Source organism: Rattus norvegicus, chromosome 1 (genome assembly GCF_021556685.1).
Source record: "Rattus norvegicus strain SHRSP/BbbUtx chromosome 1, alternate assembly SHRSP_T2T, whole genome shotgun sequence".
NCBI classification, from domain to species: domain Eukaryota; kingdom Metazoa; phylum Chordata; class Mammalia; order Rodentia; family Muridae; genus Rattus; species Rattus norvegicus.
The window spans coordinates 169,360,800-169,379,715 of record NC_141534.1 but is presented as its reverse complement, the minus strand read 5'-3'; the positions used below and the strand labels follow the sequence as shown (position 1 = coordinate 169,379,715).

The 18,916-nt window shown below is 43.7% G+C and overlaps 1 protein-coding gene across 9 annotated transcripts in view; it reads right to left on the bottom strand.

Moving 5' to 3' along the window:
- Nucleotides 1–18,916, bottom strand: part of Stim1 (stromal interaction molecule 1) — a 162,588-nt gene that overhangs the window by 6,137 nt on the left and 137,535 nt on the right. For 4 of the 9 annotated variants that reach the window (XM_087570773.1, NM_001443414.1, NM_001108496.3 and 1 more), the window contains 7 exon segments: nucleotides 17,438–17,553; nucleotides 13,324–13,501; nucleotides 7,558–7,735; nucleotides 5,468–5,635; nucleotides 4,828–4,928; nucleotides 4,306–4,541; nucleotides 383–449 (listed from right to left, as the gene is read on the bottom strand). In XM_087570773.1, coding sequence (XP_087426899.1) covers nucleotides 383–449; nucleotides 4,306–4,541; nucleotides 4,828–4,928; nucleotides 5,468–5,635; nucleotides 7,558–7,735; nucleotides 13,324–13,501; nucleotides 17,438–17,553 — 1,044 coding nt within the window. 9 annotated transcript variants of the gene reach the window in all.

The following is an 18,916-nucleotide window of genomic DNA, read 5'->3' as shown; positions in this document are numbered from 1 at the left end:
GGCCAGGGTAAAAGCAGTAGGAAGGGAAGGAAGAAAAGAGAAGAGAGACAGCTGATACCCCAAGCTCTCTGAATGCCCAGACATCACAGCGATGTTGTCAGAAGGGGTTGGGTCAGGGTAGGGATCCATCTGGAGGAAATAGGAAGTGCTGTGGTGATAATAAACAGGGTGAACATGGACGGTGTTGATGGTGGTGGTGGTGGTGGTAGTGGAGGTGGTGGCGATGGAGGTGGTGGAAGAGGAGCAGGAAGAAGAAGCAGAGGCAGATGGAGGGCTGGTCCCGTGGCCTTCAGAAGTGAAAGACTGTCCAGATGAAAGGCTACGCATTCGCCGTAGAGATACCCGGCTTGTCAAGAAGTGGCCAGCCTCGCCCTCTACCAACCTCTGAGATCCCAGGCCATGCTGTGGCTCCGTCAGGCGCTGCCGGACACTGCTCTGCAGGCTGGGGGCTGCAAGGAGAGCAAAGAGAATGTAAGGACTGGGCACCAGAGGCGGGTGCAGGCAAGCAGGTACCCATAAAGAAATGCCTGCGAGACACCTCTCTGGACCTGTGATACCCAATCCAGAGAAAAGGACACCGCCTCCCAGAGACCTCCCCCTATGGGACCTGAAAGGATGGGAATTGTAGATATGGTGCCCAGGGCAATTTTAGTGGCAACTTCAGTAAAAGGAGACATAAGGCCAATGTCACTATAAAGGGAAGTTGCAAGGCAGTTAGTGGGAAGACACAGGCAGGACAGTTGAGGATAGGGACTAGGAGCAAGGTCCGGGAGAGCACCAAGAACCAGCCTTTACTTCTTAGCCAACCTCAGAAAATAATTCACAACACAGACAAGGACTTGTACACAAACATGTTCATTGGATCATTATTTATTGCATGGAAGCATGCATAAAGGAAGGATGAAAAAATGAGAATATATCTATTTTCTGGCAGATGACAGAGATATTAAAAGTAATACTTATAAAAAGATTTTAATAACACAGAAGATACTTATTAAAATGTTCTGAGCTGGGTGTGATAGGACATAACTGCAATCTCAGCACCTGACAGACTGAGGAAGGAGACTTTGGAGTTAGAAACTCACTAGGGTGAGCTACAGGCTAGGCTAAGCTATGCAGTAAGACTATGTTTAGAAAAATAAACAAAAAGTCCAAGAGATGAAGAAAGAGGAAAATTTTTATGAACTAACCTTGAACTTTGGAACACAAAACACTAGAATTTGAACCCAAGCCTTTCTATTTCTAGCTGTGGCATTCTCATTTTAATCTATATTTGTAAAATCCTGAGGGGCTGTTCTAAGACTTCTTAAGTAGTTCCTCCAAAATACCCATAGAGGTCATTGTACTTAATAAATATTTTAACCACATTTTTAAAGGTTCACAGGAAGAGGCTGGAGATGGTCCCATGTACTAGTGGTGTGCTCTGCTCTTGCAGAGAATGCAAACTCAGTTCCTAGCACCCACTTTAAGCACAGGACCCAATACCCTCTTCTGGTCCCCGTGAGTCCTGCATTCATGTGCACAAACCCAAAGTTAGCATACATGCATATGCATATAATTTCAAATAAATATAATTTTTTTAAGATAACCAAGAAAAAAGAAAGAAAGAAAGAAAGAAATACCATTCAGCTGCTGCGAGACTACTAGTCATGCTTTCCCCCTTTCCAGGTTTCCTCTGATGTGTACATAAACAAAGTGACCTGGATCCTGCACACCAGGCTCTTGTAGGGTAATTATCACCCTGACTTGGGCACCAGGTAACCTAGGGATGTGCCAGAGAATGTTTCTAGGCTCAATCCCAGGTCCAACTTAAAAAACAAAAGGACACTTATTCCTTAAAAGCTAGAGAAAGTCAGAGGTTACTAGGGTGGCAGAGCTGTCTCAGGCCGAGCTCTGGAGAGAACACAACCCCACGGTGAGGGAGGCAGGCAGCAGGGCTTGAACAGCTGGTAGCTTTCAAAGCATGAAAGGCTTGAAGAGAAAGAAGCCCATAATAGGAAGGAAAGAAGAGGGGAAAAAAGTAGAAATGGGGAGAAAAGGGAAGAAACATGAAAAAGAAAAAAAGAGGAAAGTTCTTTCCCTTGCTTTCCCTCCCAGCGCAGCAGGAGGAAGGTCTGCTACCACAGGACATTCTCGTGACTGGGCGGAAGGGAAAGGCCCAGGCTATCAGTCTCCGTGGATGTTTTCTCTCCAGCTCTCAGCTGAACAGGCTGATTCTTCTCACCCCCGAACCCCTCCCTTCGGTTAGTAAGGACAGTGCTGAGGGGGAAGAGGGAGCAGGCAGGGGTGTGAGGCAGGCAACAGAAGGGGCCCATTGGATAGGAGTGTTGGTTTAGTTCCAAAAGTCGGAAAAACAAAAGCCCCAAAGGGGCTCCTCAAACCCGGGTATTTCCAGAGGGACTGATCATCCGAGCCGGCGGATGCAGAGCAGAGAGAGCGGTCACTGAACCTACGCCCCATCAGCCAGGCAGCATCTAGGGTAACAGCCAGGCCAAAAGGAGAAGAGAATCTGATTTATGAAGGGTTTTGGCCTGTTTATCAATGGGATAGAGCGAGGTCTGGGACAGGAATGAGTAGCTAATAAAGCTTCTTCCTAACCTAGAGAGCACAGGAGCCTTTAAATCAATAAGTTAGGATCCAGATTCATCTATTAGTGATCCGAACCTTGTCAGGCCTTTGACTAAAGATCTAGCAAGATGTCAGATCAAGGCAGGCATGGTGGCACACACCTTTATTATTTTTTTTTCTTTTTTTTTTTTTTTTTCGGAGCTGGGGACCGAAACCAGGGCCTTGCGCTTGCTAGGCAAGCGCTCTACCACTGAGCTAAATCCCCAACCCCGGCACGCACCTTTAATTCCAGCATGTGGGAGGCAGGGACAGCTAGATCTCGGAGTTTGAGGCCAGCAGGGTATACATAAAGTTCTAGCCAGCCAGGGCTAAAGAGAAAGTCAGACCAGCCAGAGTGACATAGTGAGATCCCTGTCTCAAAAAACCAAACCAGAAAGATATCAGATCAAAAAGATAAAGAGGCTTGGCCAGGGGCAAAGTACTACTGAAAAAATTTAGATGGTCCTATGTGTCTATAATCCTAAAACGTGGTTGGGTGAGAAGTAGGAGAATTGTCACAAGTTCAAGTTAGCCTGGACTATACTGCAAATTCCAGGCTCAGGCCATTAAAAAGGACATTTACAAATAAACTTTTGTCTGACTATTCAGCCTGATTAAAGAATCTGACCTTCAGGGCAGGCAGGAGAATATACTGGGCTCCTAAAATTGAGACCCTAAACCAGCTCTGTAATCCCCTCTGCACTGGTAAGGTATAGGACCAACATAACACCTTTACCATAGATATCCTAATTTACTTAGCTAAAATAATCTCCTATCCAAATAACAATTCAGCCATGGAACAGAAGGGAATCACTAAAGCATTCCCACAGAATGCTGTCCCCTTGGCTCTGTTCTATTAGGGTCTCATCACCTTAGGGAAAATAAGAAAGAACCAGAGGAGTGATGGGAGTAGGGGAGTCCAGGTTCAGTGGACATCTAGACATACTTGTACAGGGGTTCTCTCCTGAGCGAGAATGCCTCCCAGCTCAGAGACTTTAGGGATGGAACACTTTAAAGGACTGCTACTATATGAAGTTCTCACGCAGAAAGGCAAGGAAAAGAGACATCATTCTATTCACCTGCTTTAGTAATTAAGAATAAGAAACATAAAGTGAAAATAAATAAGCACCAATAGTCCAAATTAATATTATTTTATACTATAAATAAAAAGTCTCTAAAGATTTTTTTAAAATAAAAGTAGGTAGTACAGGGAAGAAAGAAGAGCTAAACAGAAAAACAGAGTAAAGAAAGAGACACACAGATACAGGACAGAGAAGGCATATATATAGCAAGGAGAAACCACCAAAAGGACAGCTATAAAGAAATTTCTTGGTCCTTGGCCCTGTGAAGGCTCAATGCTTCTGTGTAGGGGAATGCCAGGACAGGGAAATGGGAGGGAGTGGGTGGGTGGGGGAACATTCTCATAGAGGCAGAAGATGGGGAAAGGGATAGGGAGATTCCAAAGAGGAAACCGGGAAAGGGGATAACGTTTGAAATATAAGTAAAGAAAATATCCAATAAAAAAAGAAAAGTGAAAAAAAGAAATATCTTAATGTGAATTGTTTTATTAACCAATGAATGTGCTACGTCTTTCCTAGTGATCTTCCCCAACTGCTGTTTAAGTACAGCAGAGGCAGTAGATGCCTCATCTTGCCCACCAAAGGCTACTTCGCTCACCCCTACAAAGAAGTCACCTACACTGCATGGACAAGGGCGACACGATCTCCTCATCCATGTCATCCACATCGTCAGTCATGATGAAGTGGGCAGGGTTAGGGCGGGTACTGCCCATCCAGCTGGGATCTATGTTGAGCGCGGCCACCAAGGAGTGGATGCCAGGGTTATTGACAATCTGGAAACCACAGAGGATCTCGATCTGCTGCCACCGGTGCAGGCGCTCCCTCAGGGCTGCTGTCACCTCACTCAGTGCCTGCCTGAAGACAGAAGAAAGAACTGCAGGTGTGGACCATGTGGCAGCCCCGGTAAGAACAAGATCACTTCTGAGAGGAACAAACTGGAGTAGGAGGAGCATGTATGAATAAAACCACAAGTTATACACTTAAGAACAAAGTGGAAGCTTGACCAGGGCTTGGGAAGGAGACCATGGGAAGGCTGTCACTCTATTGTGAGGAAATGGGGTTGGGGTTAGGAGACCTCACATAACCTCAATCTCTAAGGATGGCATTAGCATTGCTGGAGCTGATAACTGGTGCTACTTACTTAGCAGTTAAGATTTTATGATCCACGTCATCCAGGGACGAGCTGTGGGCCACATGGAAGGTACCAAAAAGCGTGTTTCTCTTCTTTTTTATTTTCTCAGCCTGCCAAGATGAAGTCCCCAACATAAAGAGAGTACAGGTTCATGGTTGGAAGAAATGAAGCCTTCCCATGGCTGGGTCCCCATCCTCCTAACACAACTTAAGTTTCACAAGAAGAAGGAAGAGAAAGAGGGAAGGAGTGAAGTGAGAAGTAAGGTAAGGGGAGGAAGTGGGCAGACCTCAGGAACCTGTGAAGAAGTGCAAGAAAAAGGTTCCAGTCTTAGTCAAACCCGCAAAGTACCTCTGTTCTCTTGGAAGCCTTTTCCAGCAGGAGAGCTGCTTCAGCTTTTCTACCCCCTCCTATTTGCCTTATCACACCCGGAAGACAGAACAGAGCAGCCTAGACCCTCAGTCTCTCCTCCAAACACTTCAGTAATCGTTAAGCAGTGTATGTTAGAAAAAGAAACAGAGTCCACTGCCCATTTCTCTCTTCCCTCAAAGGGAGGACAGGGTAAAGTAGAGAAGAATGGTGGGAGGGGCACATAGACAGAAGAGAGCGGGGAGGAGAGAGAGAAGGGAGCCCACAGGAGAGCAGGCCTCACCCCCTCCTTGGCCACCAGCAGCTGCCTCTCTGCATTTTGCTTCTTGATGTTGTAGTACTGCACCTCCACCTCATGTGTCAGCTGCAGCCACTTCTGCAGGGCCTCAGGAGCATACCAGGAGCTGTGTGATTCCAGCTCCTTCTCTGCTTTCCTCAAAGCCTCCCGAACCTGAGAGGACGTGAGAGTGTGAGTCTGTCTGTCAGTGTTAACATCCTCCCCAACACCTCTGCACAATGCTCCACACCTCTAGAGTCCACTCCTGCTTCACAGCTCTTGCAATAAGAAGAAATGACAAAGATTTCCCCCTGAATTTCACATACAAGGAAGTAAGCACAGAGAAGAAAACAGCCTACTTAAGATCACACTGTCAATAGTGACAAGAAAATGCAAATGGAGACTTTTTCTCTCCAGAACACTCTTTGCTAGCACATTAGCTTATACTGGCCAAACAGCCAGTCTTGGCTCATTTCTGTTGGGTATATAGTAATAAAGCATTTACTTATTAGCTTCAGTAGAAACCATCAAACAAGGTTCTGAATATGGTTCAGTCGTAGAGTATTTGCTAATGTATAAAAGCCAAGTGTGATCTACAGCACTGGATAGAGAAAGAGGGTAGGAAAAAGTTAAATTGTTTCCTACAAGGGTTGTACCTATCCCTGACCTTTATATTTTAACTTTAGACATTCTGGTAGCTGTAATGGTATGTCATTGTGATTTTAATTTTCACTTCTTTAATGTTGTTTTATATATACGATCATTTGACTTATGGATCTCTTCTTACTTAAAAACGTGGGTTGGGGAGAAGCAGAGTGTGAGAGCCTGAGGGTGGAAAGGGCCAGCTCAGTGGGCCTAGGGTAAAGGTAGATTTAAGCCTAGTTCTTCAGAACATAGCCTCAAACAACTGAACTCAACTGTAGTCAAAATGAGAGAATCGTGGCAGTCCCCAGAAGCCCCAAATCCCAAGCTCTCCTGAGCAAGAGCATAGCTGCAAGTAGCACTAGGAGCTAGGAAAACATTTTAAGATGAAACTCTACCCCGGCCAGAAATCTACAAGGTCCTGGCTGCCAGACTCAACTAGAAGGAAAACAAGCTAAGACATGGTTCATCACGTGGGCACATGCTGGAGCAGGAGCTGTGAGTCCCCATTTGCCCATCTGTACCACCTCACCCAGATCAGCATCATTCTTCTGCTTACCGCAGGGCCCACTGCTGACAGTCACCAAGCTGGCTGTCCAGGCTTATGCCCACCAGCCATTCAGAGTCTATACCCAGCTACAGGCACACCTGTCGAGTTTGCACCTCCACTCTCTGGCCGGTTCCCCCCACCCCCATACACCCAACCCCCACTTTCCTTGAACTGAACCAAGCTTCCTGCAACACTGGAAGCTTTCCAGAGAAACTTGATCTCTCTTTCCACACTTGAGTCCAAAGACACACATGGCAATGTACAGAAATGGCATGGCAAATAACAGACCAGGCTCTGAAGTCTTCTCACTCTATCAAGGGGACTCTGTGAACCACAGAGCCGCAACCTAGAGTCCTTGCTTAGTGATTTCTGCCTCTGTCTACACTGGCCCCTTAGTCAACCAGAGGTAGAGCTTCTAATAGAATTCCTCCCTAGGTCACCTGTAGCCCAAGCATACATAATATCTCTTAACTGCTAAGCCTTCTTTCCATCCCCACTGCCATTTTTATAAAATTTGAAAACATGCAAAACTAATCTGGTTTGCAGGCTATGACAATAGTTACTCTTGGAGGAAAATTTGACAAGAGCAAAAGTGAGCTTTCTGAGTGGTGCTTACACAGGCTATCCATATGTAAAAACCAGCTCAATACTTAGGATTTGTTCACTTGATATAAATACCTCAATGAAAAAGGGAGGGGAGGAAAACCACTCTTATCCCCCCGCTATCTGCCATTCTTTGAAAATTATGGAAACCATTTTTTATAGCTTTACCATTAATATTACTGGTAAGTCCAGAAGAAAGATTTGAACCATATTTCAAAATGTTCACAGATGAAGCTTTCCCACCAGACCCTGGTCCTCTGCCCTTTACGAAACCCCCGAGGCATCCCGTAGACTCTCCTACCTGCTCCAGCTCTTCCTCAGCATATTTTTGGCGGCTCCTCTCATTCTCGGTACCCTCCCTCAGCTCCTTCAGCCGCTGAGCTTCCTGCTTGGCAAGATTGATCTCGTCACGCAGCTTCTTCTCCAGGTGGACCTTCTCTACTTCCACTGTTCGGTGCTCCTCCTGGGCCTTGTGCAGCCTGATGGGGTTGGAGAACAATGTAGCGATCTGGAGGCGATGAGGCAAGGAGGTGCCAGCCAACAGGCCTTAAGTTACCGCAAGAGGAAGAAAACAGGAGCCACCAGCTCTCAGCATATAGCCTCTCTACTCTGCTGGCTGAGTAGCTCTGAGCTAGTCAGGGCCAACAGAAACCACAGTCACCAGCTTTAAATCTTACATTGGCCATTATTATTATTCTACTGCTAATAAATAAGACCATGAAGCCAGATTTACAAACATCAGAATCTCTCTCCTAAAGTATCTCATACATTGAAATTATAACAGCTACCAGTTTACAAAGCAGTTCACATTTTTTCTCCTAGCAGATAATAACATCAGTCTGGGACAGATGTGAATATGAAGATTGTTGCCATTTAGTCTAGGCTCCTCCCCACAGTTACCTGGCAATAGCCAAGTGTGCCTGCCTGACTCACTATAAAAGGGGCTTCTCACCCCCTCCTCTCTCTCTTGCCCTTTGACTCCTCTTGCTCTTTGACTCTTGATCTCCCCTTGTTGCTACTCCCACTCTCTTCCCATTGCCCTTCCCCACCCCTCTCTTCAGGGTCATGGCTGGCCTCTCTCTCTCTCTCTCTCTCTCTCTCTCTCTCTCTCTCTCTCTCTGCCTTTCTCTGCTTCTACTCCCTCAACTCCACCCCTCCCCCAACACCTGACTACACATCCACCAAACACACTCCTTATCTCTTTATAAAATACAACAAAGATGGGAAATAAAAGGCTAGAATTCAAATCTTTTGATTTCAAAGTCCATAATTATTCTCAAATTGGAGATATATGGAAGGTTCAGTAAATGTAGAAAGCCCTTAAAGAGAGATAAAAATGAAGCAAAACCTAATGATTCAGGTTCAGGTGAGGTGATGGTAGTGGGGGAAGCTTATGGAAGGTGAGAAAAGAATTGCTGGCTGGACCTCTTAGACTCTCAAATGCCTGTTACAAGCACAAGAACACCCCCCCCCCCCACCCACACACACACTGAAATGTATGTCTAAGGAGCTACCCATCTTTTCATTTATTAAACAAGTTAATCAGGTTCCTACTAAAGATCAAGTCATTTGCTGAGCCCTAAATATAAGAAATAAATAAAAAAACTGCCCTCCTACTGGGTGGTGGTAGCACACACCTTTAATTCCAGCACTCAGGAGACAGAGGCAGGCAGATCTGTGAGTTTGAGGCCAACCTGGTCTGCAAGTGAGTTCAGGACAAATAGGGCTAAATGGAAGAACCCCATCTCAAGGGGAGGGAGGGGAAAGGGGAAGAAAGCAAGCAGAATGAGCAAACCATGAAGAGCAAGCGGGTAAGCAGTACCTATTCATGGTCTCTGCACCAGCTCCCGCCTCTAGGTTCCTGTTACTTATGAGTTTCTGTCCTCACTGCCTTTGGTGATGAACAGTATGTGGAAATATAAGCCAAATAAACCCCCTTCCTCCCAAAGTTGCTGTTAGTCACGGTGTTTTATATCACAGCAACAGCAATGCTAACTAAGACAGGACTCAGGGAAAAGAGTTTACTAATCAACCTGAGATGGGAAAGAACTGAGCTATTGCCTGGTCTTCTTGAGTTAGTAGGAACCACCAAGTTATCAGGGAACAGGACAGGGGGATAATGAAAGAGAGAAGAGATTTCGAGTGCTGGGTTACCTGAGCGAGGTCCTGGGTTTGGTCCAAAGGAGGGGAGGTAAGGAAGGAGAGGGTGGAGAGTGAGAGATGAGGACGGAGGGGGGTGTGAATGGAAGAAGAGAAGGAAGAAGGAAGAGGTTAGGGAGGTGGCTCAGTGGTAAAGGTGTCTGCTGCCAAGCACGCCAACTGAATGATACCAAGGCCCCTCATGGTGGAATGAGAGAACAGACTCTGGTGAGTTATCTTCTGACCTCCACACCAACACCATGGTTTATACCCGCCTCCTCCAGCATGCACACACACACACACACACACACACACACACACACACACAAATGTACATAATAAAATATTTTTAAAAGAAAAATGCTGGTCATGGTGATGCACACCTTTAATTCCAGCATTCTGGAGGTAGAGGTGGGCAGATCTGTGAGTTCCAGACCAGCTAGGGCTATTACAATGAAACACCATCTAAAAGAAAGAAAGGAAAAGGAAAGATAGAGAAAAGTAAGTGTTAAGGCCAGATGTGGTGGCATGTGCTTGTAGTCACTGAAGAGGTAGAGACACGAAGATCAATGCAAGTTCAAGACTAACCTGGTCTATATCCAAGACCCAGGCTAATCAGTCTTGGATATAGTGATAGTGAGTCTTGAGACTACCATCACTATCAGCACCAAAGGTAGCAAAAAGAAAGAGAAACGATAGACAGTAGAATGAAAAGCCCCCCTGTGGATATTGTCTATTTAATTAAAATGGAAATATCAGGCCTGGTGATAAGCAACTATAAACCCAACACTTGGAAGGTGGAGGCAGGAAGATGAGTTCAAAGTCAACCTTGGCCACAAGAGACCTTGTCTCAAATCAAAATCAAAAAGATGTCTAAAAGGCAGATATAGACTCCAAACTTTTAAAAACAGCAAGTCCAGACCTGTCTGTAGCTGAGGCCCTGGTAAGAAGAAACAGTGTTGCAGAACCAGCAGTTCTGTAACAAGAACAATTTTCTACCTACTGTGCCCGTGGAGGAGTTGCTTTTCCTTAGAATGAACACCAGATGGCGATACATGCATGGCTTAAAAAGAAAACAATCAGGTGCCATTTCCCCATCTCCAGTCTTGATGATGTCTACTCTTCCATGACCCAACTGCAAGAAACTTTACCACTAGAGATTCAATCCTTCACTGAAAGGCTGTTGTCTCTCCTGCAAAAGCCAGGATTACCACACCCTTTTCTCTATCAAAGCAAAATGGATCTACTTGTATCTCCATAGTCTAGTGGAAACAGAGATCAATATATAATATTGGGTGGAGAAATGAGCAAATAAATGTACAATTAAGCACTGTCCTGCTCCAAAGCAATCACTTAATAAGGAAGAGAATTAAGCAGCCCGATTTTAAGTTCATGGCTGTGGCCCAAACATTTGTGGGACTAGGGACACATTTCACCTGCTTCTTCATAGCCAAAAGGAAACAAAATTCTTGTCTGCCTCAGACAACTGTTTTGAAACCAGTGAAACCCTAGTTGGAATGTATATGTACTGTTGTATTTACTCACACCTAAACTTTGTGATGACAGTACCCTGCTGTGGGTTTCTATAGACAGGAGGGACAAAGTGGCATGTGGCCTCTGTACTCTGTCAGAGAAGGGCACGTGTGTGTATGCACAAGCCTAGGGTGTGTGTGTGTGTGTGTGTGTGTGTGTGTGTGTGTGTGTGTGTGTGTGTGTGTGTGTGTGTGTTGCTTGGTGCTACAGTTGTCATTAAGTGCAGGAGGATTTGGAGAGCAGGGAAGGCGAGAGCTTAAGTTTTATCCCCAAACTTGGAATGTCTCTTGCTTAGATTCTTTTGTCTTTGGAATGAAAACAGTGCATGTTTTTCAGACAAATGAAGTATGGGAATTGTTCAGACAGCAGCAGTTAGCCCCTAGTTGGCAAAAGGTACAAAAGCAAGGGCCCACCAAAGTAACCATGAATCAGCTTAGAAATCAAACTCCTCCTACCCTCTAAACGCCAAGCTCATGGAGGCGAATCTGGTAAGGCTGCTGCTGGAGAGTGTCAAAATTCGTAGCTCAGGGGTTGGAGTTATAGGCAATCCTATATACCCAGCATCAATTTCAGGCTTTACTCCTATTTATGTTGATTTCTGCAGACTTCCCAAATGTTGCTAGGCTGTCAATCATCTCCTAAATAAATGATCCTGAAGTATGCCTCTTCCCTTGATAAAACCAAACCAAACCAACCTCAAAATTTTCACTGACCTCTTAATTGACTTTTACATCTACTGAATAGATCTGTGTGTGCCTCAAAGTCCTACCTGTATATTCACCCTTAATGGCCTGTCCTTCCTCACCCATCTTTCTGGAGCACCTGATAACAGTGTCATATTCACTCAGCTCTGGAATCTGTCTAACCCCTTTGCATTCTTATACTATAAGGTAGTGAGGAGTCTGCATTAGGAGTGTGAGTGTCCGCACTGTCTTTACATACATGGCTTTTGTTCCTCCAGGAACAGAGAATCCCTTGCAGTTGCCAACAGAGACCGGATTCTAGTACAGGAATGCTTCCTGACTAAAATCTCTATTCAAAACTCTATCTTCTGACAGTTTCAAAAGAGTCATAGACTATCAGAGTGATAGCATGATGTTCTCTAATCATGTCCTTCAGGCTATTTATTTGTATTTTCTGTGTATGGGTGTTCTGCATGTCTGTCTGTAGGTCTGTCTGTATGTCTATCTGTCTGTATACCACATGCATGCAGGGCCCATGGAGGACAGAAGATATCAGATCCCCTAGAACTGTAGTCACCATGTGGTGCTAGGAATCATAATCCTCTAGAAAAAGCAATCAGTAGTGCTCTTAACTTCTAAGCCACCTCTTTAGCCCCATCCTTCAGGTTATTAATGACAAAGAAGGAGTTCTGGAAAGGAATAAACATTCACTCGCAGAAGTCAATACTTAAGGTACTTAGAGTATATGAGAAAGAACTAAGGGAATAAGATAAGAATGTTTTATGAGGTTATCTATTTCTTTACTTCTTTATGAGATGGTCTTAAGAAGATCAGGCTGACTTCAAACTTGCTATATAGTGAATAATGATATTGAATTTCTAATCCTCCTGCCTCCGAGCCCAGTTTGTTTGTTTGTTTTTTTAAAAAAAAGTCTTATGTTTAGTGTGTGTATGTATGTCTGTGCACACACACACACATGGGAGCCACATGCATGTAGGGATTAAAGAACAACTTCCAGGAATTAGTCCTCTTCTTCCAACATGTGGGTTCTGGTATTAAACTCAGTATGGCAGTTTGGCTGCACCATTACCTGCTAATGTACCTTGCCAGGCCGACTCCTAAGTGTAGTTTTATGTGGAGTTTGGCATATGCCAGGCATGTACTCTATCAACTGATATTAACAATATGCTCAGCCCATTTTGTTTTCTTTTTGAAACAGTCCTATGTAGCCCCGTCTCAAACATGTTAGTAGTCCATGATAACCTTGTGCTCTTGATCCGTTTGCCCCCACCTCCAAAATACCAGGATTATAGACATGTGGTGCTGCCATGTTTATTAGGTTTCTATGGGAGCCGGTTAACTGTATCATTGCATGAGAAAGGAAGCAATCAAGATGTAGGACAATGAGTAAAATGACCATAACCAGCCCCCTGCCAGGGAAGCTCAAGACCATTGGCAGCGATGCATTTCTCCCTTTCAAACTCAGAGAGAAAAAGGTGGGACTTTTGTTTGTTTAGTTGGCTTTAAATAGAATAAAAGCTCCTCTCAAGAGGACTATCTATCCAGGGCAACAGAACTGGATGGGAGGAAGCTGGGACCTCAGAACAGCTCTAGAAGAATGGCATAGCCTTTACAACCATGTCAAGAGGGTGCCACAGGAGACTTCCAAGAGCTGGCAGTCCCCGGGCTGTGGTAAAGAAGCAAGTTCTTACCTTTCCTGAAGGTCATGCAGACTCTGCTCAGCTCGGTGCAATCCTTCCAGATCCTTCATCATTTTCTTCATGTGCTCCTTAGAGTAACGGTTCTGGATATAGGCAAACCAGCAGCCACCCACACCAATCACGATAGATACCACCAGCATGAAGTCCTTCAGGTGATTGTGGCGAGTCACTGCCAGGCGGGAAGGGCACAGTGAGTCGGGCCACGCATGGCACACTTAGCTTGCAATTCACTGCATCTCGTCCTCAGTGATTCCTCTTGGAAGGAACTGTTTCTCCTAAGCACACGTGCACATACTATCAGTAAAGTCAGTGCCTATCTCTCTACCCCAAGTCCTAGTATGCACTGGACAATAGGCCTGAGAACAATTCTACAGGCTTATTAACTGTTCCCTAAGATATGGTAAAGAGAATAGTGTCACCTCAGTGCACTCCCAAGTGCTAAGATTAGAGATACATGCACCATGCCCAGCTACTCTCTATTCTCGTCATATGTCCTTTGATATGCAAAAGTTTTAAATTTGAAAAAGTACAATTTATATTTTACTCCCTTTGCTTCTTAGGTTTTTTTGGGGGGTTTGTTGTTATTGTTGTTGTTTGAAGAGGGAAACTGGAAAGATAGCTTAGTAGTTAAGAACACTGGCTGCTTTTGCAGAGGACTGGGGCTCAGTTCCCAGCAGCCACATTGAACAGCACACAATCACCTGTAACTACAGTTCCAGGGGATCCAATGCCCTCTTCTGGCCTCTGCTTGTACCTATGATTATGTGGTGCAAATACATATGTTCAGGCTCACAAACAGACATACAAAATAACTTTTTCAAAGCAGTATCTTGAGGCAAAATTCATATAGCACAAATTAACTTTTTAAGTAAACAATTCAGGGGCATACAGTACATTCCAAAAATGTCAATACCAACTCTACTAGTTCCAAAGCAATTCTATTGCTCCAAAGTAAAACTTATTACCCATGAATAAATGGGAGAGGGCTGGGTATAGTACTTCTTTGATCCCAACACTCAGGAGGAAGAGACTGATGGACCTCTGTGAATTTGAGGCCAGTCTGATAAACACAGTAATCTCCAGAACAGCCAAGGATACATAGTGGAATCACATACTTTGTAGGAGGTGGAAATGGGGGAGGAAGAAAGCTGGGACTGTGTGTAGCTCAGCAGAAGAACCTTTGCCTATCATATGAAAAAAACTTGGGCTCAGTTCCCAGTGACAAATAATAATAATGAGGATAGTAATAATATAACATAATTAATAATATATTTATCAATATATAATAACCAATATATAACTAATAATATTAGTAATATATTATTGTTATCACCATTTCTCAGGTAGACACCCTAGACAAGAATGGTTTCAAGGTTAGCCTAGGAAACTTAGTGAGACTTTGTCTCCAAATAAAATTATGAAATGAAGGGGTTGGGGATTTAGCTCAGTGGTAGAGCGCTTGCCTACCAAGCGCAAGGCCCTGGGTTCGGTCCCCAGCTCCGAAAAATAGAAAAGAAAAAAAAAAAGAAAATTATGAAATGAAGTATAGATATATCTTAGTAAGGTGCCTATCCAGCATGTGCAGGGCCCTCGTTTGATCCCTAGTGCTGAGAATGAAAGAGAAAGTCTATAATCACTTTAGGAAGCTGAGACAGGAGAGAGCTGTCAAGAATCCAAGACTAAGACTGAGTTACAGAATAAGACCTTGTGTGGGAGAGGGGAGGGGTTGGAGTCCTTGACTCATATCTGCAATCCCAGCACTGGGGAGAATGAGGCAGGAAGATTATCACAAGCTCAAGGCAAGCCTCAATTTCAGAGTAAGACCCCGCCTCAAAAAGAACCCTTTTCCCATCCAATAAACATTTTCTTCTCCTTCCTTCCTCTTTCCAGTTCCTGCCCACCATCAATATGTGTTTTGACTCTAGGATGTGTCTGTGGATTTATCTATTCTTGGTGTTTCATATAAATGGAAACAGATTATGACTTTCTGTGACTAGCTTCTGTAATTTAGCAAAATGGATTTTTTAAGTATCTATACTACAGTGTATATCAGAACTATTTTATGCCTGAAACCATTCCATTGCATGTATATAATACAATTCTTAGACATATGCTATTATAAACATATATATAAATATACTCATTTGAGTACCTGTTTTAATTTTTTGGAGATCTATACACACACACACACACACACACACACACACACACATCCACTTTACATTATCATCAGCAAAACTGCAGAGTTGCAACTTTTCATATCTTATTTTTCATTATTTAGAAACTATTATTAGGACTTGGAAAGATGGTTCAGCAGTTAAAAGCACTTACTATACAATCAAGAGGACCAGAATTTGGATCGCAGCACCCACATAGCTAGGTATCCCACAAATGCCAGTAAGGATCCAAGACCCTTTTCGGGCATCTGCATGTGCACACCAGTGAACATGCATACACACATACACACAAGATAAATAACTAAAATAAGTCAACAAACAATTTAAAAGTCTAAAAAGAAACCAAAAAGTCCAAACTTTTTTTTAAAGACAGGGTCTCATGTATAGCCTGGCTACCCTGGAACCTGCAAGTAGACCACAACGGCCTAAACTCACAGAGATCTGCCTGCCTCTGCCTCCTGAGTACTGGGATTAAAGGTGTGCACTGCATGCCTAGCTGAAACGACTATTATGGTTGTTGCTGTCCCTATTCTAATCTATACATTCTTAGCTATGATACTTCTGTTTGTCTCAGGAATAGTTTTCTAACCTCTGAACACCTTTACTCTAGATTGCACCAAGCATATAAGTTATATAAAATGGGCCTAGAAAATGCTCTCCACGTCCTTGTTAGAATTCCAGTTTAACCTCCTCCATTAACGCTTCTCCAGCTCTGATCATCATCATGGAGCCTGGACTCTGGTCCTTATGCTAGTTGATTCTTCCAGCTAGAGTACTTGATTTAGTCTGTAGCTTCTTCCTTTCCCTAATTTTATAAAGCTGAGTTGTGGTCTGATAAAGATATTTTAATATAGAAATAAGCAAAATTGTTAAGAAAGAGGCTCTCAGAAAAAAAGTAAAACACTTTTACAGAGTGTGGGCTTCTCAAAGAAGAGTTATAGGTACAGGCCCTCAAAGGAGATCTGCCTTCAGTTTCTTGCCCACACACCCCCAGCCTCACATACACAGGATTTCACTATGCAGCCCAAGTAGGCAACTACTCAAAATTCTCCTGAGTCAGCCTCCCGTACAGGATTGGAAATGGACACCACCATGCATGTGAGAAACTGTGGTCTCTTTCGTTCTCTCTTGGCTCCATTAAAATAGGAAAAGGAGGGCAAGACTAAGAATTTCACCAGTCAGAACTCCAGAGACTGAACTATTTAGTAAGTGTCCATTGCTACATTAAAAGCACATTCAGTCCTTCCCAGCCACACATGGACAGTTTCAGCAACCAGTCCCTTCCCTCTGTACAAACCCAGTGATGGCAACTACAGCTAAGAAACACTCGGCCTACGTGTACTACCCAATTGTTTTAGCCTCCCTACTCTAAGTTATTTCTTCCACCTACAATGTCTTCTCTTGGTAAATTCATGGAATGATGCTAGGCCCCCTCTAAAAGACAGTGATGATTTGCCACCTCCCCAAATGGTGTTTTCTCTGTCCCTAGTTTGGAACATAGACTAGATAGTCTAGTACAAGTACCAATACTCTGCTAGTACTCTGCAAGTACTAGTAGAGAACACTGGTTTTAGTTCAGCTGTGCAGAACCCAGGGCCTCATGAGGGCCAGGTGATCAATTTATCACTTGGGCCACATCTCTCACCTGTTACCTTCTAGGACAGAATATGATTGACTCATCTGGGTCTTCCTATAGGATCCAGCACAGCAATACCAAAAACTGGAACTTTCCTTAAAGTATTTAACGAATGGTTAGATTAAATATTTAAATAAGGCTAGACTAAAATAGGGCTATTTCCTATCTCGACACCAGTGGATAGTGAAGGTGTAGTCTTGTAGGAATGCCTACGAGTCCCAGGATTCAACCTTGCCACTCCCAGTGGTTCTGGGTTCCACAGTACAGCAGCAGACCTCTACACAAGACTCACAGAGAGGAGGCCCGAACAGCACTGTGTCCAGAGCCTTCAGCTGCAGCTTCTGCCTGTGGCTCCGGTCTGTCATCTTCAGGACAGTCCCTGTCATGGTGGTGTTTGTTACAGCTAGCCTGTTAAGACAGAGAATAGGGGTCAGGTTTTAGACATCAAAAAGTATTCTGGAATGATCATTTATCTCTTCAAGTATCATATTCAGTTTTTGTGATTGCTCCCCTCTGTGCTGTGGAACTGTCTAAACAAGTGAGTTTTTTATTATATTATATTTTATTTATTTTATGTGTATGAGTATTTTGCCTCTGTATGTCTCTACACTAGATCTAGGCAGCACCCACAGAGGCCAGAAGAAGGCATTGGATATTGTGGAACTGGAGTTACAGATGGCTGGGCTCCCATACAGGTGCTGGGAATTGAGCCCAGGTCCTCTGGAAGAGCAGCCACTCTTCTTAGCTGCTGAGCCATCCTTCGCCTCCAGTAAGTTGTCTCTTAACAAGTATTTACAAGAATTTTATTGCCTCCCTCTCTCCATATCTACAATCTCCTAGGTACTCTACCCTCTAAGGACTCACAATCTGTGGCAAGTCCCATACCAAATTACATATTTTTATGCTTATTTATTCTTGTTGTTTTATGTATGTATGTATGTATGTATGTATGTATGTATGTACACACGCATGCATGTATGTGTGTGTGTGTGTGTGTGTGTGTGTGTGTGTGTGTGTGTGTGTGTGTGTGTATAGTAGAGTGAAGGCATGCATGTGCCACAGGGTACATGTGGAGGTCTGAGAACAACTTTCAGGACAATTTCCCTCCACATTGTTGAAGGGAGTTTCTCTTATTTCTCCCAGGGACATATTTCAGGCTAATTAGCTCATGGGCTTCAGGGAAATCCTCTTGTCTCTACCCCCCATTTCACTGTGGAGTGCTGGGACTACAGATATGCCCCAGCATACCTAGCTTTTGTTTTAACGTTCTGGGGCTCAAACATAGATCAGGCTTCTAACATAGGTGTTTTATTTGCTGAGAATCTCACTGGTGATTTCTTTTGTGCTTCTGCTTCTAGCAATTATCCTCTAGATATTTGTCTCCACCTCTCTTCATGAGAAAATGTATTGACCCACTTATTCTTGGGCCTTCTAAACAGCTCTAATTCTAACCCATTGCTATTATATATAAACTTGCTTATAAACAACACTGAGTTAGTTCTATTAACAACTATCTTAGTAATTGGAATAGAGTTTACTCATAGTAAGATTAATACAGTTTTTAATGACCTTTATATCCACACTGATAAGACCTTGACTTATTAAAAATTGAAATGACTGAAGAAAAATTGGACTTTGTCTTTTTTCTGCTAAAACACTGCAGGTATAGAAGGAAATGAATATAAGATACAAAAAGATGGAAACCACGTGCCTGAGTCCTCTAAGGGCATAGTTAACACTATACTACCCTGTACCATTGGCTATCTTTTCT